The sequence below is a fragment of the Cervus canadensis genome, chromosome 6 (assembly GCF_019320065.1).
Source record: "Cervus canadensis isolate Bull #8, Minnesota chromosome 6, ASM1932006v1, whole genome shotgun sequence".
Classification (NCBI taxonomy): Eukaryota; Metazoa; Chordata; class Mammalia; order Artiodactyla; family Cervidae; genus Cervus; species Cervus canadensis.
This window is the reverse complement of record NC_057391.1, coordinates 57,537,261-57,559,903: the sequence shown is the minus strand read 5'-3', so window position 1 is coordinate 57,559,903 and position 22,643 is coordinate 57,537,261. Positions and strand designations below refer to the sequence as shown.

Sequence of the window (22,643 nt, the reverse complement as noted above, 5' to 3'; positions counted from 1 at the left end):
ATGAAATCTTCTACAATTCCCACGTGAACTTAAATGAACAAAGTTCCGGGCTTCCCTGTCCCAAGTAAAATGCCCAGTGAGCAGAGGAGCCACGGCACCCGCTTCTTACCGACTTGGCATGGGGTGCATGGGCTCCCCCAGGCAGCACCGAGGGATGAACAGCACTGGGACTTTAATGTGGCTCCATTGATGTTGATCTCACACCGCCCATCGATGACAGTCTGCCAACAAGTGCCCTTGATGGTTTCTGTAGGGGCAGGGGAGTGATGATATTTAATAGACAATTAACAATTAATTAACAATTAATATTAATAGACAATTATCTCAAAAATTCAAACATGTGCACTGGGATTATAGCAAGAATAGCATCATGAAACAAGGAATAATGATAGTTTAAAATTTTGTTTTTCCATACTGAAACCCTTCTGCAATAAAGGTGGACATTAAATACAGCAGCATTGATAAAACAGGAAAATCATTCTCGGAAAGATAAATACCTATGCAGATGGTTTTTGTTGGATCCAAAGTACTTTCAGAAGAACATTCACAAATGAAAGAGCCTGGGCTGTTCTTGCAGACTCCATTAATGCAAGGACTTGATTCACATTCATCGATGTCTGAAACAAAAATAGGTCTACCTTACTGCTAAAAACTAGTCTTGGGCACAAATGAATCTTTAAACTTTGGTCTCAACTGCTACTACATATTCTTCATTAGATAATAAAGCTGGCCTAGATGGATTTTTTTCCTAGACTAGATGGAATGCCAAAAATAATAATTGAGCACATCTCTATGTTCAGCACACGGCCGAATCTTTTTAATTCAGAAAATCTGGAGCAAATGTAAGCATGATTTCTGAATTATTAACTCAAATAGCATATATCTAATATTTTCTTAATCTATTAAATGTTGGCAAATAAAATACCAAATGCAGGAAAATATAAAATGGATACTCTTAAATAGCATTTGAATGTGAAATAAATGGTGACTAAAAGGCCAATTGTGGATAAGTACTATCAGCAGCTTATAAAGCATATACAAGTGTCATTCAGGATCACAGAATCTCAACTACATGACACAACTGTCTAAAATAAGAAGTGGCTTTAATTTATCTTTGTGCTTTTCCAGTGGATCTCCAAAAGGCAACAAAGTACACGGTATAAGAACAAAAATTATTCCTTACCTTCACAGGTTTTCAGCTCAGGTTTGTATATAAATCCCTTGGGGCAGGTACAGACAAAACTTCCAGGAGTATTTCTACATTGTCCATTGTCACAAAGCAGACTATTCAATACACATTCATTAATATCTGGAAAATAAAGAAAACATAAACTTTTAAAAGATCTCGTCCTTCGCATGCAATTTCTTTGCTTTTTTTGTTACGTTTTTAAGGTCATAATGATATGATTAATTCAAGGAAGGAGCAAAACTCCTATACCATTGGTTTTTGCCAAAATTACCTAGTTTTAGAAAATAGGTGACTGATCTGATTATTTTTACTAGGTATCTACAAAGTCTAAAATCACCAGACCATTTAATTCACTTCTTTGGCAGGAAAAAAAAACTTAGATTTGCTGAAAATTATTATTTATTGGGTTGGCCAAAATGTTTGTTTGGGTTTTTTCCTATTTCTTTGCCATAAGATGGGACAGGAAAACCCGAATGAACTTTTTGGCCAACCCAATATATAATTGTTTCACTGTGCCAAAGTTAAAAGGATTAATCCCAGTGTTTTAAGGAACTGACTAAATATTTAGAAAGTATGGTCCATCTTTAATAAGTATTAGTTCCAGGATGGGTGTTTCTTCTTCAGAATAATTTAAGTGGTCTCCAGTTATGTTTATAAAGTATGAAGCAAGCTGTAGAGTTTATAACTGCCAAGAAGAATGCAGACTAGGGATTCAGAGAGCTGAGTAATAGGCCTGTCTGATACAAAATCAAACTTTTCATGTGTATTACTTAGATAATTGAGGAAGTGTGGAACTTAAACAGTCTGCTATACCACACTGAGATAAGCTACATCATACGGCCCACAAAGCAGGCTACACATTCATAAGGAACTTTTTACATACTGAGTGATTCTGCTTAGATACTCATTGACAAGCTAGTGGTCCTTACGTAAAGTATACACAAATTCGGTACTAGAGAGCTGCGTGGGTTCACATCAGTAAATACACTTCAATCAGAAGCTTACAGTGATCCTTTGGTATCTGCAAGGGATTGGTTCCAGGAACCCCATCCCTGCCATCCAGGTTACCAAAATCTGTGGATGTTCAAGTCCCTTATATAAAATGGTATAGTACTGGCGTATAACCTATGCACATCCTCCTGTGTACTTTAAACCATCTCTAGATTACTTATAATACCTAATATGATGTACATGCTGTGTAAATAGTTGCTGGTATATGGAAAATTCAAGTTTTGCTTTGGGGAACTTTTGGGAATTTTTTTTTTCAAATATCTTTGATCTGAGGTTGGTTAGATATGCAAATGCAAAACTCACAGATGTGGAGGGCTGTGTTTATAAAGTATTAAATATGAGAAAATTTAAAATATGGGAAAATCAAGTATAAAGTGATGTTATTGTCTGAGCAAATAGCATGCTGAGAATTCTGTCAAAATTGTATAACAAATGCTAACACTTCCCCAAAGGGTCAATATTGCAATTCTCAACTGATGATGTCAGAAGAATATGGAACTTTAAATTAAGGACTTGAGGATTAAGAAATAAAATAGCCAATCCCTGGAATTCTCTGGAAAGTGGCTGGAGTGGATCTTTGATTTCTAACTTCATACTTCTGAACACAACCTGAAATATGAACATGCATGCTCAGTCAAGTCCAACTCCTTGTGACCCCATGGATTGTAGCTCGCCAGGCTCCTCTGTCCATGGAATTTTTTAGGCAAGAATCCTGGAGTGGGTTGTCATTTCCTCTTCCAAGGGGTCTTCCCGATCCAGGGATTGAACCCATGTCTCCTGAATTGCAGGAGAATTCTTTACCACTGAGCCACCAGGGAAGTCCTGAAATAGGAACATCCTTCTGATGATAATGGGTCCAACTTTGGAATAGACACTAGAACACTGAAAGAAGAATCCCTTCTGCCTCCCATACTCTCTGTTTGCTTTGCATGGGGTGATTTCAGGATAAAGCTAAGACATCTCTGTGTCTTTCTGGCATGTCCAAATAAACAATGATTTTTCAAGTCTGCCAATGTAGAGACGCTCTTATAGAAAAATGAAATCGTAAAACTTCTTTTGAGGTGAGTCTAGTTTGAAAGTACTATGTGTACTCAAATAACAACCGTACTCTCCCAAAAAAGGGGGGCCCTAAAATTAAGGGTATGAGAGAGAAAGAAATCATTTCTCAAAATTCAGTATTTATCATAAATGTACTTTTCCTTCTGAAAGGCCAGGTTTGGGCCAGCAGTAAAAGTTAGGGAGACAAAAAGAAACCCACTAGTCAAAATAAGAGGGTGTTGTGGTAAGTCTGTGGCTCCCCTGATCTGCTGCTATCCTCCATTTTCTTAGGTACTTATTTAGCCTGAAACTCGGGTGAAAGCTGATTTGAATGGGGGCAGAGAAGATGCTCTGATTTGTTGTTAGTTCTTCTTATGTGACTGCAAATGCCACATATTAAGAAGAAAAGCGGGTAAAAATACTTAAAGTAAGATTTCTGCTTCTTTGAAAATAAGTGCTATGTCTACTTTGCCCACAATGACAACTGGTAGCAGCCTTAACAACAAAGGCATCCAGTAGGGATGCCTACTTCAGCTTCAACCTGCACAGTTAGAGAACTGTACACTGTATAAGAGGGACAGTTGCCATGGTCCACCCTTGATGGAGTTAAACAAAAGATATAAGCCGTCAGGATGCAGCTATGCTGATACCCGAAGTATAGAGCATCCATCTGTCAAGTCCTTAAGGTACTCAAGCAGGTTGCTCAAGCAACAAAAGAAAGAATGCATGATGCCTGAAATGTCTTAGAAAACAGTGAAGCTTCTTACCAACACAGTTTTTCCCAGTGGAATCCACTTCATATCCTGAATTGCATATACATTTGTAGGTCCCACGGAGATTTTCACAAATTCCATTTGGGCAAATATCAGGATCTAATGCACATTCATTTATATCTGGACCAGAAAAAAAGCTCATAAGCATTAACATGCTAAAGTAAATGTCAAACAGACTGTCAGAAAATTACAATAAATGTAAAGACATCAGGACCTTGTGAAAATAAGAAAGCTTCTCCTTGATAAGAAACTTTATCCCTTTTTTGTTACTGCAAGATACTCTGAATCAAGTCTTTCCTCCATCAGTCCCTGAGAGGAAACTGGCATCTGAGCTAGAACTACAAGGTTACCAACCCTTAATTAAAAGGAGAACCCCTGGACTTTCTCTTGTCTGAACACTAAGATGGGAAAGTAGATCAAATACAGAGTCAAAGTTCCTACAACTGGTTTCCCTGCCATCAGCTTGTCCCTCTTCAATCTATCTTCTATATTGCCACCAGACTTAGCCTAAAAACAAAGTGATTGTGTCATTCTCATGGTTCAGACTTTTGTAGGTTCGATAATATCCTCAAGATTAAATTAAAATATGAATGCCATTTATTCACTTTAAATCCTTTACTCTGCCGTGAACAACACATAATGCCCTCTTCACTCTGTGTTGGGAATGCCTGAAGCAAGCCTAATCTTGGTTCAAAACATGCACAATCATCACCTGCTCTGGAAAAACCTCTGCTACTCTTGCCAGATGAGGATGGGTCCTCCCTCTTCTGGGGGCTCCCAGACCAAGGAGAGCTCTAATAGTCAAGAGTGATGCAAAGTGACCATCAGTGAGTGACTAGTCTCAAATCTTGTTCCCTGACTCTTCTATAAATCAAGATTGACCTTTTTTCTTCCTCAGATTCCTTTCACAACTTATTTATTCCCTACTAATTCTTTATTCATTATACAGTTCCTTACTTCTCTTTTCTCCTCCAAACATCCACCTCCAACCCTTCCTCATCCATACACACTGATGAAATCAATCAAGAGAATGAACTGACAATCAGTTCAACCATAATTCTCTTGAACCAAATCATTTAGTTTTATGTTAATAAAGTAATCTCTTCCTCTTTCTTATCTGTTTTTACACTTGTTCCAATTCTCCCTTTTAATTTCTTTTATGCCACCAGTATTTCTCTAGTTCTAACTCCTACACTTAAACATTTCATTTTCTTTCAGCTAACTGCGATCACTGCCTGCTACAAAATACAAGATGGCTCCCTATTGCCATCTGTTAATGACTGACCACTTGCTAGTTAAGAAAATGTTCAACATGTGCAGGGGTTCACCTGAACTTGTAACCCTGAACTGTGCTTGACAGCCGTAGACCCAAAGGAGGGCCAGGCTGCCCCTTCTCATAAATGAGCCACCACAGCCACTGTATCTCGTTCACATCGACCCCCCCGGGAGAGGACCCAATGCTTCAGTATGAAGCCCCACACTCACACCCAGCAACCCCAGGACCCACTGTGCCACTGTTCTGTTCTGCCACTGGGGGTTTCCAAGTGTCCCAGGCAGATCACACAGTGATCGTCAGAGAGGGGGTTCAGATCAGACTGGTGTAAATGGACCAACTGGAGACCCCAGGAAGGCCCAGGGCAGCCTCTGCACATGCTTAAGGTAGTAAATTTCAAAACAAGTCCTTACCGCTGCCTGCTGACGTTATTCCTGGCCCACTGCTGCAGAGCGCCTGATACTCCGCTGCAATAAATTAACAGATAGTAAATGATTCCCTTGTTTGCAGAACAGGTCGATCCTGCCCTTGGCTTTGCACACATCATTTCCTCCAAAGTGAGTGGAACTGAAATAAAGTGGTAACGGAAAAGGAGGCATCCCCCCAGGGGGAGTCACACCAGGCTCCCATTTAAAGGCTCCGCAATCACCGTGGAAAACGACTTGTAAGGATATACGCAAGTTCCAGCAATTCCTTGTGCAAAGCGCTTTAGGAAAAGGTGTTTTTCCTATGACTTGATTTTGTTCACCAGGGAACACTTTACACTTACAGTGAAATGTGCCTGTTAAAATGTGGTTTCTTAACTGTTAATAAAACTCTCTCCCACCATCTTGGGAATACATTTTTTCTTAGTTCGAGCTATTTTTTTTCAGAACAACTTCTTAACATTTTCTCATTTCTCTCTGCAAATTCTCTAGCCTTTCCTCACAAGAATACGAGGGTGTGTACACCTGCATGTATGTGTATTTTTAGAGTTAATATTCATCAGGATGCCAGACTCATTCTATATATTAAATCCATAGGGAAAGTATTGCATAATGTTCAAACTGAATCTTATTGAGGAAATGGCAGTATATAGAATATGTTCCCAAATTTGTGATGAAATCAGAGGTCTATTTCTTATAATTCATACAGTGTTTTAGACACAATTCCAACAATATTTAGATGAATCTAAGAGTGAATAATGGAAATAGAGAATAGGAAATCACACTTAATCCCAGGAAAAGAAACTAATTTTTCCATAGTTGCCTATGGATTCAGGCAACTACAGAGTTTCATAGTCAAATGCAGTATTGTTGCAAACATGCATTTTATTGATTAGTAATCATATAGTTAATGATAATTTGTATATTATTCACCAGGCGAAGTAGTCATCCAAAATAAAGCTTACTTTCTTTAACTGGCATTCCCCCAATTTAAAGATTTTAAAAGTCTTCCATTTCACTTTCTCTAACTTCTTATAACAGATTTTAATTTCTGTCTGATTTCAAATAATAACATTCTCAAAATGGCAAATGCTTAAAAATTGTGAGTTCATCTTTAATTGATAGTATCTAGGCCAGAAATAAACTAACTGTATCTTAGACGTAAATCAACCAGTCAGAGCTATGTGTTTTCAATATTAGGACTTAATCTATTTTAGGACATTAAAAGCCAATAGCCAAGGTATCTTAAAATTACGTTCAAATGTTGACAGTCTATTGCTTTCATTTCAATAAACTATTTTTGCCTTACAAATAGAAATAATTTACAACTGGAGAGGACCTTCTGGATTATCTAGAACAATTCATTTTCAGATTAAAAGGCCAAGGATCCCTTTTCCATATTATTCAATTTTATAATTGTTTACTAATGTAAACCACCTCAAATCCTTTTGAAGTTAGGTGAGAAAAATTCCTAAATAAACAAAAATTCACAAAAAACCCTGAACCCTCCAATTAAGTAATTTGCCTGCTTGTGGCTGGAGAGCAGAATTCTGACTCACTGACCAGTGTTCTTTTCGCTAAGCTATGTCACTTTGAATTGAGAAAAATACTTTTTCCCTAGAGTGGAATAAAATCATTTAGGGAACGCACACCTAAGTCAACATGAAGGATTTGAACAAAATTCACAAATGAACTTTTGGAAAAAAGTTGGAAACAGTCAAGTAATCTGAAAATTATTTATTTTTACACTCTGTAAAATTCTGCTTTTGTAATAGCTCCTGCAAAATGTAACACCGTGAAACAACTTCAGAAAACAAGGTAAGTTGCATGTACCCTAAAGAACATGAATATTACGGAGCTGGAGAAATTCAGATGGGAAGCATAAATGTGCAGCCTAATCCGGATGATAGCTGAGTTGGTGGGTAATGTGTGATCAAAGCCTGACCAGCCCTTTTCAAGACCCCTGCGAGGTATGTGAGGTACCTGTAGAGTATCATGTAATCTTTCCCCGTGACTTCCATAACTGCAAAGACTGAAGATGGGGGCAGAAGGCTGGCAGTAGGAGGGCATCCCCATGATACAACATACCTGAATTCTGTGAAGGACATGGTTGGCAAGGTTCTCCGAAAGCATACTCGGTGCTGGCACAGCAGCATTCAGACTTGGTAACAGCACCAAACAAGGGTTTCACACACTGGCCTCTTTTGTATCCACCATAGCATGTGCTCCGCATGTGTGTGTCTGAGCAGGAAGAAGCATCTGTCATCACACTATCATTTCCAACAGACAGGAACCCCCCAGGTTAAAGTTGAAGCTGGCTTTATTTAGCCATTGTCACTGTTCTTACAGAGAATGCCTCTGGTATTAGGCCTCAATAGAAAACAAAACAAATTCTTCAGCTTCCAAGCATTGGAAACCAATTACTAGACTCTTCCAGTTTTCTAGGGACTAGTATGGTTTAGCCACTGTGAGATTCTTAAGGGGCTAGGATTATACCTCAGTCATTGTTTTCTTCCCCAGGCTTGTACAGAGAAGGCAGTTAATAAATGATGAATGAATGATGGATGATCATTCAATCTCACCATATGACAAACAAGATTTTATTAGAAATACAGCCCACCCCAACATAATTACACAATTACTGAGTATCTGAATTAGATGTACTTTCAAAAAGGAGGATGTTTAATCTGTAAAATTATGTAAATCTTAGATATTGGTCTAACTAAGGAGTGTCATCTTTACCACCAGGAGGGGATTTCCAGCTATGACCAATCTTTTCCCAGTTCAAAGGGGACTGGGAAAAATCCCCTTTCTTAAGAATAATTTGGATAAAATTTGTATCTATTTATTAATAAATCTGAAACTTCTTATAAAGCCACCAAAAAACTATTATCATATGAGTTTCTTGATCATCCATATCCTCCTTTGAATTCTCTACCTCCCTTTGGACATTCAGTTCCTTAGATGAAAATGAAATGTTCATTGGGAGATAATTAGGGACATATAGTCAATTCAAAGACCATTATTAACAAAGGAGGACTGGAGAAAACTGAGGACAACTAGGACAAGGAAGAAGGAGAGGTGTGGAATCCTTTGGTTTTCATTTATCTCAGCTCATCTTTCTATCCCTTGAATTAATATTCACTTTATACAAGAAAAAAACTGACCCTGTTGGTCTGTTGCCCACTGTTATTAATTGTATCATACCTGCTGCAGTAGAGTACATTTGTTATTGGTTGATTTTACTGACAGAGGGCAAATCTCTATTGTACATTTAGTTATGGCTGTAATCTTACCAACACACACACGTCCATCCAGACCCACGGCCAGTCCAGGGAAGCATTCACATCGGTAGGAACCATCAGTGTTGACACAACGCCCATTCATGCAGATCCCAGGTGTTTCACACTCATTAATATCTGTGGTGGGGAGAAGCACTTATTAAAAATGAAGTCACTTCATCTAAAACCATAATGTGCTTACAAGTCTAAGACTTGAAAATGGAGAAGATTTACAATAATGTGCAGCATCAACAAGAAAAGCTCAATGAGATGCATTTCATTTTCCTTTGAGGAAAGGGGAATGAAAACTGAGAGATAAACTGTCTGAGTTTATTTCTTTTCCATATAAAGCTATTTCAGTAACATTCTCCTGAGATTTTTTTTAAAATCCAAAGTAAGAACCATAAAGCAAAAACAGAATTGGAAGAAGAAGGAAAGTGACAGCTAAAAGACAAAAGTCTTGTGTAACGTTTCACATGGCAATTCTTCCAGGACTGTCAGAAATCTAGCTTGAAAATAAACTGCATCTTTGACCTGGGCAGGAAGCTTCTCCCTTTGGCATCCAATACTCAGACTGGTGTCCATTCCAGTTATCACTCACGCCTTAACTCACGCCTTAAATCTCTGGGACAATTAGAATGGCATGAGGAGACACAGAACTAAAGCTTAGATGCAACACCATAAGAAAGGAACAGAAAATGAATATAGATGATTTTGATGACCGTTCCAAGCCAACAACAGCAGTGTAAGCAAATGGAACCCAACAAAGAAAAATATCTCTTACATATTACAAATATTTTACAGTATCATATGTGTATATTAGGGAGGCCTGGTAAAAGACTTTATTGGGCACATACTAATAATAGCAGAGATTTTCCCCCTCAATATGGGGAAGTAGAAATGATACCAAAATTCTGTTTTGGAAAACATATAACACTTAGAAACAAGTCATTTTATAACAACTCCTTTTATAATATACAACTAGTATATGTGAATATTTCCTTTCTTCTGACCTTAAAAAGGCAAATTGAGACTGAAACACCTCTGCATTTTACTCAGCTTGTGTTATTTGGCACAAAATACATTCAGATGGTCCAAGATTCCATGTACAGATTGTATTTTAAAACAGCAGTTATATTTAAATACACGAACTCAAATTGGTTCAGTTATTCAGGTCACTTTTTTGTTCAAATTGAGATCTACAGTAAAACAGTAGTGACTACAGCCTGAAAAGTAATACAAAGGCTTTTTACTGGGGACAGAGATGGAACAGAGATCCAGAGAGCATTGCTCAAAGTGAGCGGCCTCAACCTTCAGAGAGTGATCAAGGGAGGCCAGGCTGGTCATCAGATTAGTTAACTGTAGAGATTAAATTAGCATTGTTCATTCAGCTTTGAACAGTCACATCTTTGGGGTATCAGAACCAAGTTCTTAGCACTCAGAGAAAATCTTATTTCGTGATATCAAGAGAGAAATTATGGAAAAGAAATACAGCATACAAGAAATTTCTTTCCTTTTTCTTCCTTTATTCTTATTACAGTATATGCATTCCATTTACTCTATATATCAAAATAAAGAAGACATAGGGAAGAATAGGAAGCATTCTTCCTTTCTCTTTCTAGCTCTGTTTCTTAAGCTAGAATGGTAAAGTCAGAGCAGAACTTTTAATCATCAGGCAGTTTCAAATGAATGGAATAATCCGTTTATCGATAAGACACTAGTTCACTGATGGCAAACACTTGCAAAACCTAGTTTCACCTATGAGGTCATAATGCGCTCTAAAACAGTTATATCAGCATCATCTATTGGCCCCCTTGAAGAGGCTATGGCCTGGGTCACTGGCAGCCTGTAGGCATCGAAAGGGAATCTTAGCAAGCTCCAAGGTAAGAGGAGTGTGTGTTCTCAAAAAAGGTCTGTTCACAAAGGGGCTTTCACATTTCCTTGTGTTATTTTGTTTGGAAGCCTAGTTCCAAATATTCCAGCAATCTTTCCCTTCCCCTTTCTCTCTCACTTGCACAGCACTTAATCTAACAATCTGGAGCTTTGTTGTATGCTGTCTTAATATTTCCATGTGTTAATCTTGTCTTCCTGACTATAAGCTCCTCCCGACACATAGCCCAAAAGTACAGAAACCAATTTCCTACTTCTAATTTAAAAAAAAAGAAAAAAGCTTCTCTTGCTGTGAAGGCAGATTTGCACAATGTTAAGAGCCACTGATGTGAAGGTCATGGAGAATGTAGGTAAACAACCAAGGGCTAGAAGCTCTTTTAAGCCTAGAGAAAATACACATCATGCAGAAGACTTAATAAACACAGGGCTTTCTACCAGAACATCTTTACCAAAGCTGCCCAGCAGGGGCACTCAGAGGAGCACCATACAACTTTCTCCTGCCTTCTTGATCTTGAACCGCTTGACACTCTACACTTATACATCTGAAGCTACGAGCAGAAGGCTTTGAATGCATGCCGTATTTTAGCAGATTTCCTGGACCTGTTCTGAGTATGAGGTTCCTTGAGAGTCTGGTTCCAACTCAGATCTTGGACACACATGCAATAGTTACTCATCCTTGACTACATTAGGCAAGAGACACTAGGCACAAACTTATCCCTGATGACTTTGCTCAGGACCTCAATGTTCAACAGCACAAATAAAAATGTTCACTTTGCTTCACTACCTGGAGCTAAAAGATTATTCCAAAAGTTACAGAACTAAACAATGGTTCCTGGTTCATTTCTTCTGTTTAATCCTATTTTCCCTTTTTGCTTAATGTGACTTGATAAAGTTTAAATAAATTGTGTTTCTTAAGGTATCTTTAGGCATTTACTAAGAGATCATTGTTGTAACTGTCTACAAAATTTTGTTCAGTGAAGATATAAGAGGTGGCAAATGACAGCCATCAAGAAGCCAACTTCAATTATTCCTCAACTACAAGGAAGAGATGGAACTCAGTTTATGCAATAAGATGCTCACAGCTGTTGGTAGTCCAAATGAAAGTTCAGCTTCTCATTCATTTGCTATGAAGCCTGAGGCTCTTTTGAGAAGACACCAAAACACCCTTTCTGAAATAAAACAGCCTTCTGAGTATAAACCGTAGCTCTCTGGATGACTTAACTTAAGAAGTTCCAGTCAGGTTTACTAATCCAGAACTAAGGGTACTATAAATGGGGAGAATTAATAGGGAAATGTGGTAGCTTTAAGCAATGTAGAGAGGAGAAAAAACAGGTGAAGAATATGACTGAGAGTTTCATAGCACAAACCTTTACAATAACGCCCATCTGATGCCAGCTGAAATCCAGGTTTGCAAATACATTTGAAACTGCCATCTTCATTGATACACATTCCATTAAGGCACATATTCCTTATGCTGCATTCATCCATATCTGAAAAATATAGAAGATGTAGTTTCTTAATGACCAGATAAGTAAGCTTACAAAGGAAGCCAATCTGGATCAATATAATTTTATTTCTTCACATTTCTCTACTTCTTGTTATTATTGTCTAAGGTTAATGTTCATCCATATTATAGCATACAAAGAGAAGAGTGGCATATGAAATATGTATTTTAAGTTCTCAATTTTTGACCTGTGCTTGCAAACTATAGGGCTAAATTATAGGATGTATACACACACACACACACACACACACACACACACACACACACACACAAATGGACTTCCTGGGTGGTGCTAGTGGTAAAGAACCTGCTTCCCAATGCAGAAGACATAAAAGATGCAGGTTCTATCCCTGGGTTGCGAAGATCTCCTGGAGGAGAGCATGGCAACCCATGCCAGGATTCTTGCCTAGAGAATCCCACGGACACAGAAGCCTGGTGGACTAGTCCATAAAGTCACAAAAAGTCGGACATGACTGAAACAACTTAAAAAGAATGCATATATACATATATATGTATACACAAACATATACAGATTATGAATATATATGTATGTGTATATGTATACACATATGTATATATATTACATTCGTATAGAATTACATATCTATGAAATTTCATATAAATATATATTTTCATATAAATATTGGGTTGGCCAAAAAATCTACCTTATAGAAAAACTGAACAAACTCTTTGGCCAACCCAGTATATATATTTACAGATTCATATAACTTCTAATATACCTAAAATAAAAACAAAATCAAAATTAAAAATGATGTAATTTGAAATGTATTTAGGCTACTTTCTGATTCTTTGAAAAGGAGAAACCAGAGAACTGCTTGTAGTTTGAATTTTAACCGGGGTAGGAAAAAAGTATTTTTAAAATGCAAGACAGCTATAGAGCATAGCCATGACAGCTAACCCTTAGGATCCCTTGATCATAGGGATATTTCTTGAAATTCACCAATATGCTGTTTTATTTAACATTGCAGCTCTTAGGAGGCACTTGCTCTTCTAGACACAGTGTGTTTTCACTTACAGGCTTTAGTCAGACCAAAGTAATTTATGATTTTTTCTTTTTTAAACAAGATTCTATCCCAACTGAGAATTTTGGCATTAAGTCTTTGAATTGAATCACTGAGATAATATTCTGCCAAAAATGTTTCTAAGAACAATTTTGAAATTCTTTTAATGTATGAATAGATTCTTGGGGTCTTTCCCAAAGACGTTGGGAAAGATGATAAGGAGCATTCTTCATTTTTTGCTAAAGGTCTAAGAAGTAGAAACTCATCAGTAATTGTCATATTCTCAATTTCAGAAAAAATAGGCAGAGGAAAAGACAAAATGAAAAAGCCCAGTTCAAAGTGAGGTGATTAATTCAACAGGCAATATGAAGGCTGACTCTCAATCGTCAGTATTTCTCTCAAATTTTACATTTTCAGATACTCATTAGTAATATTTCATTACTACACAGATATTTTAAAGAACAGACTTTTAAGTGACTGAAAAATGCATGATATTAGGTGTGTTCTATTTTTTTTAATGTACAAATTCTGACTGTTTAAAATTCATAAGTAATGATTTATGCTATAGAAGTTTCATCATTAGGAATCTTTGAAAAGCAAGCTCTGCTCCTATATTTAAAATGTTACTTGACTCACACAAAAATGAATTAAAGGAATTAATACTACTGAAAAGTTAGGCTTCCTCCTAGATAACCACAAGTGAATATATATTTGACACTTGAACCTTTTACTAAGTATTTACCTGGTCTTGTTAAAGATTTTTGGTATGAAACTGCAACGGAAAAAGCCAAATAACATTATTATTATATTATATTACCTTCACAGTTCTTCCCATCCCGTGTGACGTGAAATCCTGCATTACACACACAATGGAAACTGCCATCTGTGTTGATGCAACGTCCATTATTACAGATACGGCCATTCTGTAAACATTCATCAATGTCTAAAAGTGGAGTTAAAAAGAAAGAAATAGCTTTATTTAGGGGATTTAAAATTATTTTACTGCTCCTTCTCACCATCTCCAAACTCATGATCTTAGTCTTGGGTTTTAGTTACTAAATAATATCCTTCAACATAAATTCAGAATTAAACAATATGAAATGTAATTAGGATTACTAATAAAAGTTTGAAAGACACATGAAAGAAAAGATGCTGACATAACAGCATTCAATCTAACTCTAATTTCTAATAAGACTCCCTATATCTCAATTCTGTAAACAAAATAGGTTCTTCTGTATCATTTCCTAGCTAATTTAATGAGCCAGAATATATCATTATTTACAGTGAGCTTTGGCCAATGTCTTTTAAGACATGATCAAAAAGGCAAATCTGATGACAGCTGTATCAGAATAATTAAACAGAAATGCCATTTTAAAAAAACACAGCTAAAAAACTTAATTCCATCTGAAAACTATCAATCATTTGGCTCTGAAATGTCTACCTTCCTTATGGCAATTCTGGTCCAAATACAGTTTTGTTTATAAATTCCTAGTCTCTTTTATAACTTTATGAGTATTCTGTCTACCAAACAAAATATTGGTACTTCGGGGATATTTTCCCTTTTTTTTCTTTTGTGTTTAAAAATTATGCCAAATTAAATAACAGAGCAGGATACGAAAGTGTTAAAAATGACAATAATTCAAACAACCTGCATCTGATCCCGCAGTTAAAGATTAATAATTAACCTAAAGTGGACAACAAGGTACCCTGGATTATCTATTCCCCTCAGTTTCCAGGCTACATGCCTGGATGAACATCAAAGGGGATGAACACAAACCATCCTGTCTACCGAGCACATAACCGATGCCAGGGCTTATTCCCCAGGAGACAGAGGCCAGGGCGCTGAGCAGGGCTGGAGGGGAGCAGCCCTCTCCACGCAGAGTGGAGGCCACGTGTCCCTGGGTATAAGTGCTCTAAAGGTCCTCTGGGCGACAAGAATGTGCACTCATGGCATACTGGTTATTCTGACTGTCTACCCCATGTCTGCACGGTGTCTTGTGGTTGACCCTCAGACGCACTCTCTTTCTGGGCAGATCCAGCAGCGGTTTCCACACGAATCATTGGACTAGCTGAGGCAGTCTGGGCTTTCCTTCTGTCTGATCTTTGTGCCAACAACCTACAATCGTTTTCTCTCTCATTTATTTCTTAATCCTTACTAAAATCTGACTCGCTCCATACTCTAAAAAAAAAAAGTAAAAAGCCACATATTCTTCAGCACACTTTTTTTTTAAAGATTTTATCTTTTTTTTTTTTTTTTTTTTTTAAGGATTCTATAATCTATGGAGGCCCAAGGATAAAATAAACAGGATAAAGAGTTTAGCTTTTCCTCTCCTCACTAATTTGAAAATGCCATCGGGGCTCCACTGCCTTACAAAAATAAATGAAAAGCTTGCCATTCAAAGTCTCTTCTGTATGTTTCTTCTGTCCCCTTCTGTTCAGTTCCTCCTGTCCTCCTTCTCAGCTGAGTATACAGTCTTTCTGACCATTCTGTGACCGTTTTCATCTATCTCCAAATGTGAGCATGTTAACAGCTTCTCGCATTTGAGATAAACTTAGCACTAGCTCTTAAAGAACACAGTACTTGAGGCTTTTAGGTAATGTTCAGTCTCTAATAAATTAAGTCTCGGACTGATGCACCTACACCCGCTGGTTCCTGCCCTAGAACAGTGCTTTCAATAACGTCTTCTATTTGTTTATTTAACAGTGCTGTCTTCTGAAACATTGGTTTCAGTTTATTTTCCACTATTGAAAAATGCCTAGTATACTGTGTGTATGCACTGATTATTTTAAACAAAAGTCATAAAGAAGGACCTAAGCTCAGTTAAAAATTCAAACTATAAAAAAAAAATTCAAATTATACTTGTAATTCAGTAAGTAGACCATTAATAGAAATATTAACAGATTCAAATGTTATACTCCAGGTTTTTCTGCTCAAAATTGCCATTTATAAGTAGTGTACCAAGATACACTGATGGCAAGAAATCTCTAAGTCAGAACCAAATTCAAAGATTTTGAAAACAGTCACTAATAAAAAATAAAAACACTTATATGTCTTCAACGCATATAAAGAACTTATGCTAAAAGAGGCAAATAAAATTAACTCATTAACGGCTGACAAATTTTTAAAGCAATACAAACTTCCCTATATTTCCCTGCATTTAATTTCAACAGAGAATTTTCTTGCTTTTATCTGCCTTTACTTGGTCAATGATAATAGATCATTCTGCACCAAATTTATAGAGATATAGATATTTGAGGCCCCTGAAGTGGGAAGCACATGTTAATTATTTCTATCTCAGAAACTCAGTATAACGTTGCTATATTTAAAATGGATAACCAACAAGGACCTACTGTATAGCACAGGGAACTCTGCTCAATGTTATGTGGCAGACTGGATGGGAGAGGAGTTTGGGGGAGAATGGATACATGTATATGTATGGCTGAGTCCCTGCACTATTCACCTGAAACTGTCACATCGTTAATTGGCTACACTACAATACAAAATAAAACATTAAAAAAAAAATAAAAAAGAAACTCAGTACATCAAAGTCATCTAAGATGACTTTTGGGTGGATTAATAAGTCAACTACTAAACAAAACTGAAGGCAAATTCTTATGAGGAAACTTTACAGCAGGGCTTCTCCAACTTCAACACACATAAGGATCCCTGGAAGATCGTGTTAAAATGCTGATTTGGATTCAGCAGGTCTCAAGTGGGGCTTTAGTTGCTGCATGTCCAACCTGCCCCTAGCCGATGCTACTGCTGACCACACGAATCAGCAGCAAGAACTTACAGGCACTTATCCTTCAGGCCTTTCCATTCAGCAACTAATTGCAGAAAATTTCACCTGAAAGTCTCCTCTGCTTCTCTGTCAACAAAGGACAACTCTATTCCCTAGTTTTCTGATTAAAATATAAGAGACAATAGTGACAAGGCAGAAAAAGGGGGGGGGGGGGTTGGTAAAATGAAGATATTCCCATAGGCACAGAAGCATCTTTTAAAACTGGAAAGTTTGCCAGATTTTATGATAACATAAAATTATGATGTAACATAAAATTATGATGGTAACATAATTCAGAGTAACAATATGTGGAATTAAGTGCAAAAAGCAATGGGAGTATCTTAGTCTCTCCAAGCAAGGGTTATTTAAGCTCCATGGAATTCCTCCAAAGAAAACTCCTTACTTAGCATACACGTCCCCCATGCCAAGCTCAGAGTGAACCTACCTCGGCACTCTGTCCGCGTGAGTGTACTCTGATAACCAGGTCGGCACTGACAGGTGTAAGAGCCCTGCGTATTAATACACTCGCCACCAGCACAAGGGTTCTTCTCACATTCATCAACATCTGCAAAGCACGGTATATTTTAGTAGAAGTTAGATGGCCATAACTCCAAAATCATTTTGTTGGTTTCCTTTACATGTTAAAACACTTTCAAGAAATAAATAGCGTAATGAAAGTTTCCTTTTTTTTCCCACTACAATAACAGTGCCACCAGCCACTTGAAGACTAGTTGGGTCAAGCAGTTAAAGTGTATTATTTTTCTGGTGTCATTCTTCAGAGTAAAATGCCAAATAGTAGCAACTCAACACTCCAAGCTAATAAACATTTTCTCTTCCCTGGGTCTGGTCTAAGGGAATCAAACAGACTAACACTTCAGAAGCGGCTTCTGGGCAGGATTCCGAGTGTCTCTTGAAACTCACTATTTCAATAAAAAGAAGGCCCAACCATATCTAAGCATTCCTTTCTGAGTTGCTTTAACAGTATTACAACAAACCATGAAGCTATCACAGTTTAAAGGACACGTCTCACCCACCACTGGGGATGCCACCACCGTCACCTTGCTCCCAGACAGGCTCTCACTAGTTTTATAGTCATTTGGAGCTACTGGTATACTTACAGGTAAACTGGCTTTTATTCCTCTGCAAAGATGAGGAAGCTAAGGCTTATGGAAGACAACCCACTTGTCTGAAGTCACAAGCTTCTTGTGGCAGATGCTGGTCTGATCTCAACCCTGAGCTAGATGTCCCCTCTCCCACCTAGCTCTGGAGGACCTCTAAGGATTGAAGCACTCTCTCCTAATGGGCTACTCGAAGGGGCTTTCAAAAACATTTTATTCTTGTGTCAGATTTCCTTCCTTCACTAACTTGACTGCCTTGTCAACAACTTAAAGTTCCTTGCTTCAGTCTTTAAAGACTAACTGGACAGAATTGGTGAGTTATTCATTCAAATTAGTAACATACACAAAGTTTCATAATTTGGGGGTATTTTTAATGCTCTGTTTTAACGGTCAGGCTTCAAAACGATGTCTTCAGTTAGAGCTACCAGCAATGCCTTGAATTTATTTTACAATGAAAGTTAAAAGCCACTATAGTAGGCATAGGATTTTCCTGGTGGCTCAGTGGTAAAGAATCTGCTGATCGATACAGGAGATTGGCTTTGATCTGTGGGTCAGGAAGATCGGCTAAAGAAGGAAATGGCAACCCACTCCAGTGTTCTTGCCTGGGGAATCCCATGGACAGAGTAGACTTGTGGGCTACAGTCCATGGTGTCGCAAGAGTCAGACTCGACTTAGCAACTAAACAACAACAAACAATAGTAGGCATAATAATGCCCCCACAGACATGTTCATGTCCTAATCCCCAGAACCTGTGAATATGCTACACGGCAAGGGGAGTTAAGCTAAGCTACTAGTTGGTAGAATATCCACTCCTCCTGAAATACATAGCTGGGCTGGGCTGGGCTGTGCTTAGTCACTCAGTTGTGTCTGACTCTTTGTGACCCCATTGTCCATAGCCTACCAGGTTCCTCTGTCCATGAGGATTCTCCAGGAAATAATACTGGAGTGGGTTGCCATGTCCTTCTCCAGGGGATCTTTCCAACCCAGGAATCAAACCCAGGTCTCCCACATTGCAGGTGGATTCTTTACCAACTAAGCCACCAGGGAAGCCCAATATACAGCTGGGTCCAGTGTAATCACAAAGATTCTTAAACATGAAGGAGAGTATTAGAAGAGAGAACCAGAGAGTTAGAGAGAAATTTGAAGAAGCTACACTGCTGGCTTTGAAGATGAAGAAACAGCCCTTCAGCCAAGGAAACAGACAGCCTCTAGATGCTGGAAAAGGCAGAGACATGGATTCTCTCCAAGAGCCTCCGTAAGGAACACAGCCCTGCTGACACCTTGATTTCAGCCCAGTAAGAACTATGTCGGACTTCTAACCTATAGAAATATAAGATAATAAATCTGTGCTGCTTTAAAGCCACAAACTTTGAGGCAATCTGTTCCAGCAGCCATGGAAAACCTATCCAGTCGTGAAGCAGAGCTGCAGCAGCCTCTCGGTGCCAGCGCAGTGGTTCACCACGTACCAATGCACTCCCCACGGAGGTCCAGCTGGAATCCTTTGTTGCACTCACACCGGTAGCTCCCGGGGGTTGGGATGCAACGTCCATTTTGGCAGAGATAGCGAAAGAGCTGGCAGTAATCAGTGACGTTGACTGGTAGCACCCCTAAAAGAACAGCATGAGACCCCATTAAAATTATTTAAAATTAGAGCATCTTTCATCAGCACTGAATTCCATAGTAACAGGGAAGATGCTGAACTTTAAAGGAAGGAGGACACTCATTGGGCAAAGTTTATCTGGTACCAACAGAGAGTGCTTCCATTCCTGCCTACAGAGAGTATCTGTGCATCCCGGCACGTGTGGCCAGGTATTGCAGCCCAGCAGTAGCCTGCTCCTCTGCCCGCTTCTCCCTCCCCCTCTCTCTGCCTCATGTTCAAGCCACCAGTTGGCAGGAAAAGTTCTTAATGTCTAACTACTTGCAAAATTGCTTTGCATGATATATAACCCAAAGTGTAATTTTACACCTCCCCTCTATGAATCAGATTTAAATCTCTCCCACAATATCAATAACAAAAGGATGCTAATTTCTGGAGAATATGAAACTGTTCATTTTCCTCTAGGCAATAGGCCAGTTGAGAAATTTATACATGAGACTGTGTAAATGAAATATTTAAGAATTCTAAACTTAATGACTTAAGCAGCATAAATAACCACAACAAAATTAATCTGATTAATGCAAGAAAAGTAACTGATGACTTTTTGAATTCTTACTTGGTGGTTCCCGCGATGGATACGGATACTCCACTGGTGGTCGAGGGATCATGATTTGAGGCCCAGCAGGAAAGCCAGGAGGGACAGGGTGAACGGGAGGAACGGGGCCAAGGGGTGGAGGAGGATATCCTGGCCTCTCGGGAACTACCATAGGGACGGAGCACAACTTGTTGAAATCCTCTGGAAAAAACACAACGCAATAGCTGAGCTGCAACATATGTCACAGGCCCATGGGAATCACCCTGACTGTTTAAAGGAATTCTGAATAAAACTGATCCACAAATGACATAGGTCGACTGAAGAAAAGGCAAAAAGCCAACAGACTTCATTCCCATCCCTAATACCTAGAGCAGCAATCACGCAGAAACAATAATTCAAAACCAAAAAAAAAAAAAAAGAAAAACTTCCCATGGTAGTACCACATACCCCTCCTAAAACCTAAGAAGTCTTTAGCTATGTCAAAATTGACCTCAAGGCAGAATAGAATAAGATGCCACGATCTCCACCCAGTCTTCCCACCCATGGCTCCCACAGGGCTCTAAAGAACACATGATTTATTTGATGTACATTGGAAGGCTGCTGGTGGTCTTTAGCGGGGATGAGGCATGATCAGATGAACATTTTCAGAAGATGATTCTCATTGGCATCTGGAGAATGTACCAGAGAGAGACAAGGCTGCTGCAGAAGACCAAGGGCAAGACGAGGATGGCTGGACCAGGGAGCTAATGATGGAACCGGAGAGAAGTAACCACATTTGAAGCATATTTAGAGTTAAGATAGATGGATTGTGCTCAGGGAAGGAGTAAATGTCAGTAAATAAGGGAATAGGAAATCATAGGAAATTCATAGCTGAGGAGAACAGGAAATCAGGAGTGAGTTGTAGTTTTCCACTTGAGAAACAATGTTGATGTTGGTGCCGTCTGCTGAGATGGGAAAAACTGTGATGGAAGCAGATTTAGTGAATAGAAGTCAAAGGCTGAACAGATGAATTCTGAGACATCAGACATCCACGTGGAGATGTCACATAGCAGTTTTATAAGAGAGTTTGAGGCCTAGAGAAGAAGTCAGGGCTGCTGATAAGTTTGGGGGTTATCAGTGGACAGGTGGTGTTTAAAGTCATGGGGATGGGTGAGTTCCCATGAGGAAGGTGTGGTAAGTGAAGAGAAGGGAGTAAGGAGACAGAGCCTGAAGAATACCTATTTGTAAAAGACAAAAAAACTGACAGAGAAGAAACAGCCCACAGGGCAGAAGGAGCACCAAGGGTGATAATCACTGTTTTCCCTATGACTGCACATACAGACTGATTCCTACTTTCCACAATGCCAGATCTTTATTAGAATAAATCATGTTTAGACTTGTGGCACATTTCAGGGGTAGGGGGAATGGGGAGGGAGACTTCCAAATTGGTATTTTAAAGCAGTATTCAAGTTTCAAGAAGGGTATTTACTTAACTATCCACTTTCATGTTTCCTACAAATAGCCGGATTTTGTCATAGTTCTCTTCAAAAAGCAAACTACATGATTTTTAAATTTTCTTTTTCTCTCTTTCCAGAATGTTGATGATTTTATTACCTTTGTCACACAGGAATTCTCCCATAGATACTTTCCATGCTACCTTCATCCATTAATAGAAATTAGGCTAGTATTTTTATTTTCCTTGTGGACTAAAATCTGACTTATTCAATGACACAGTAATATGTCTTACTGAAATGTATGCGTATTTCAACCTCATTGGACATACTGTCCATTAACATTTGGCTAAACATACCTAGCTACCATGTACTTTGTTGTTATTTTCTGATCCATTGCTGAAACTTTCTCAATCATATCTGACATTTCCAACTCAGATTAAGTTATGTTTTCAGATAATTCTATTACTGCATTATTGATCTGGAATTTTAACCCACAGAGATTCAGTAATGCCTGACTGTATTTGGAAAGGATTTATATGTTGTTTTATGCCTCCCTGAATCAGAATGCTATAATCCCTGTTTTCAAATCACAGTGATCTTTCTTATAGAATTATCACCTGGATGTGCTACATCCATCATTTCCTGGCTACCACTACGACTGTGCAGCATTCTAACCAAGGATCATATCTAACTCACAATTAATTCCTACTCT

General features: G+C 38.3%; 1 protein-coding gene across 1 annotated transcript in view; it reads right to left on the bottom strand.

Moving 5' to 3' along the window:
- The window catches only part of FBN1 (fibrillin 1), a 257,123-nt gene that overhangs the window by 95,192 nt on the left and 139,288 nt on the right, over nt 1–22,643 (bottom strand). The window contains exons 11-22 of the mRNA XM_043473020.1: nt 20,520–20,699; nt 19,773–19,913; nt 17,634–17,753; nt 14,224–14,349; nt 12,248–12,370; nt 9,006–9,128; nt 7,798–7,950; nt 5,698–5,751; nt 4,006–4,131; nt 1,184–1,309; nt 498–617; nt 110–247 (exon numbers count right to left, since the gene is read on the bottom strand). Coding sequence (XP_043328955.1) covers nt 110–247; nt 498–617; nt 1,184–1,309; nt 4,006–4,131; nt 5,698–5,751; nt 7,798–7,950; nt 9,006–9,128; nt 12,248–12,370; nt 14,224–14,349; nt 17,634–17,753; nt 19,773–19,913; nt 20,520–20,699 — 1,530 coding nt within the window. The remainder of the gene's footprint in view (nt 1–109; nt 248–497; nt 618–1,183; nt 1,310–4,005; nt 4,132–5,697; nt 5,752–7,797; nt 7,951–9,005; nt 9,129–12,247; nt 12,371–14,223; nt 14,350–17,633; nt 17,754–19,772; nt 19,914–20,519; nt 20,700–22,643) is intronic.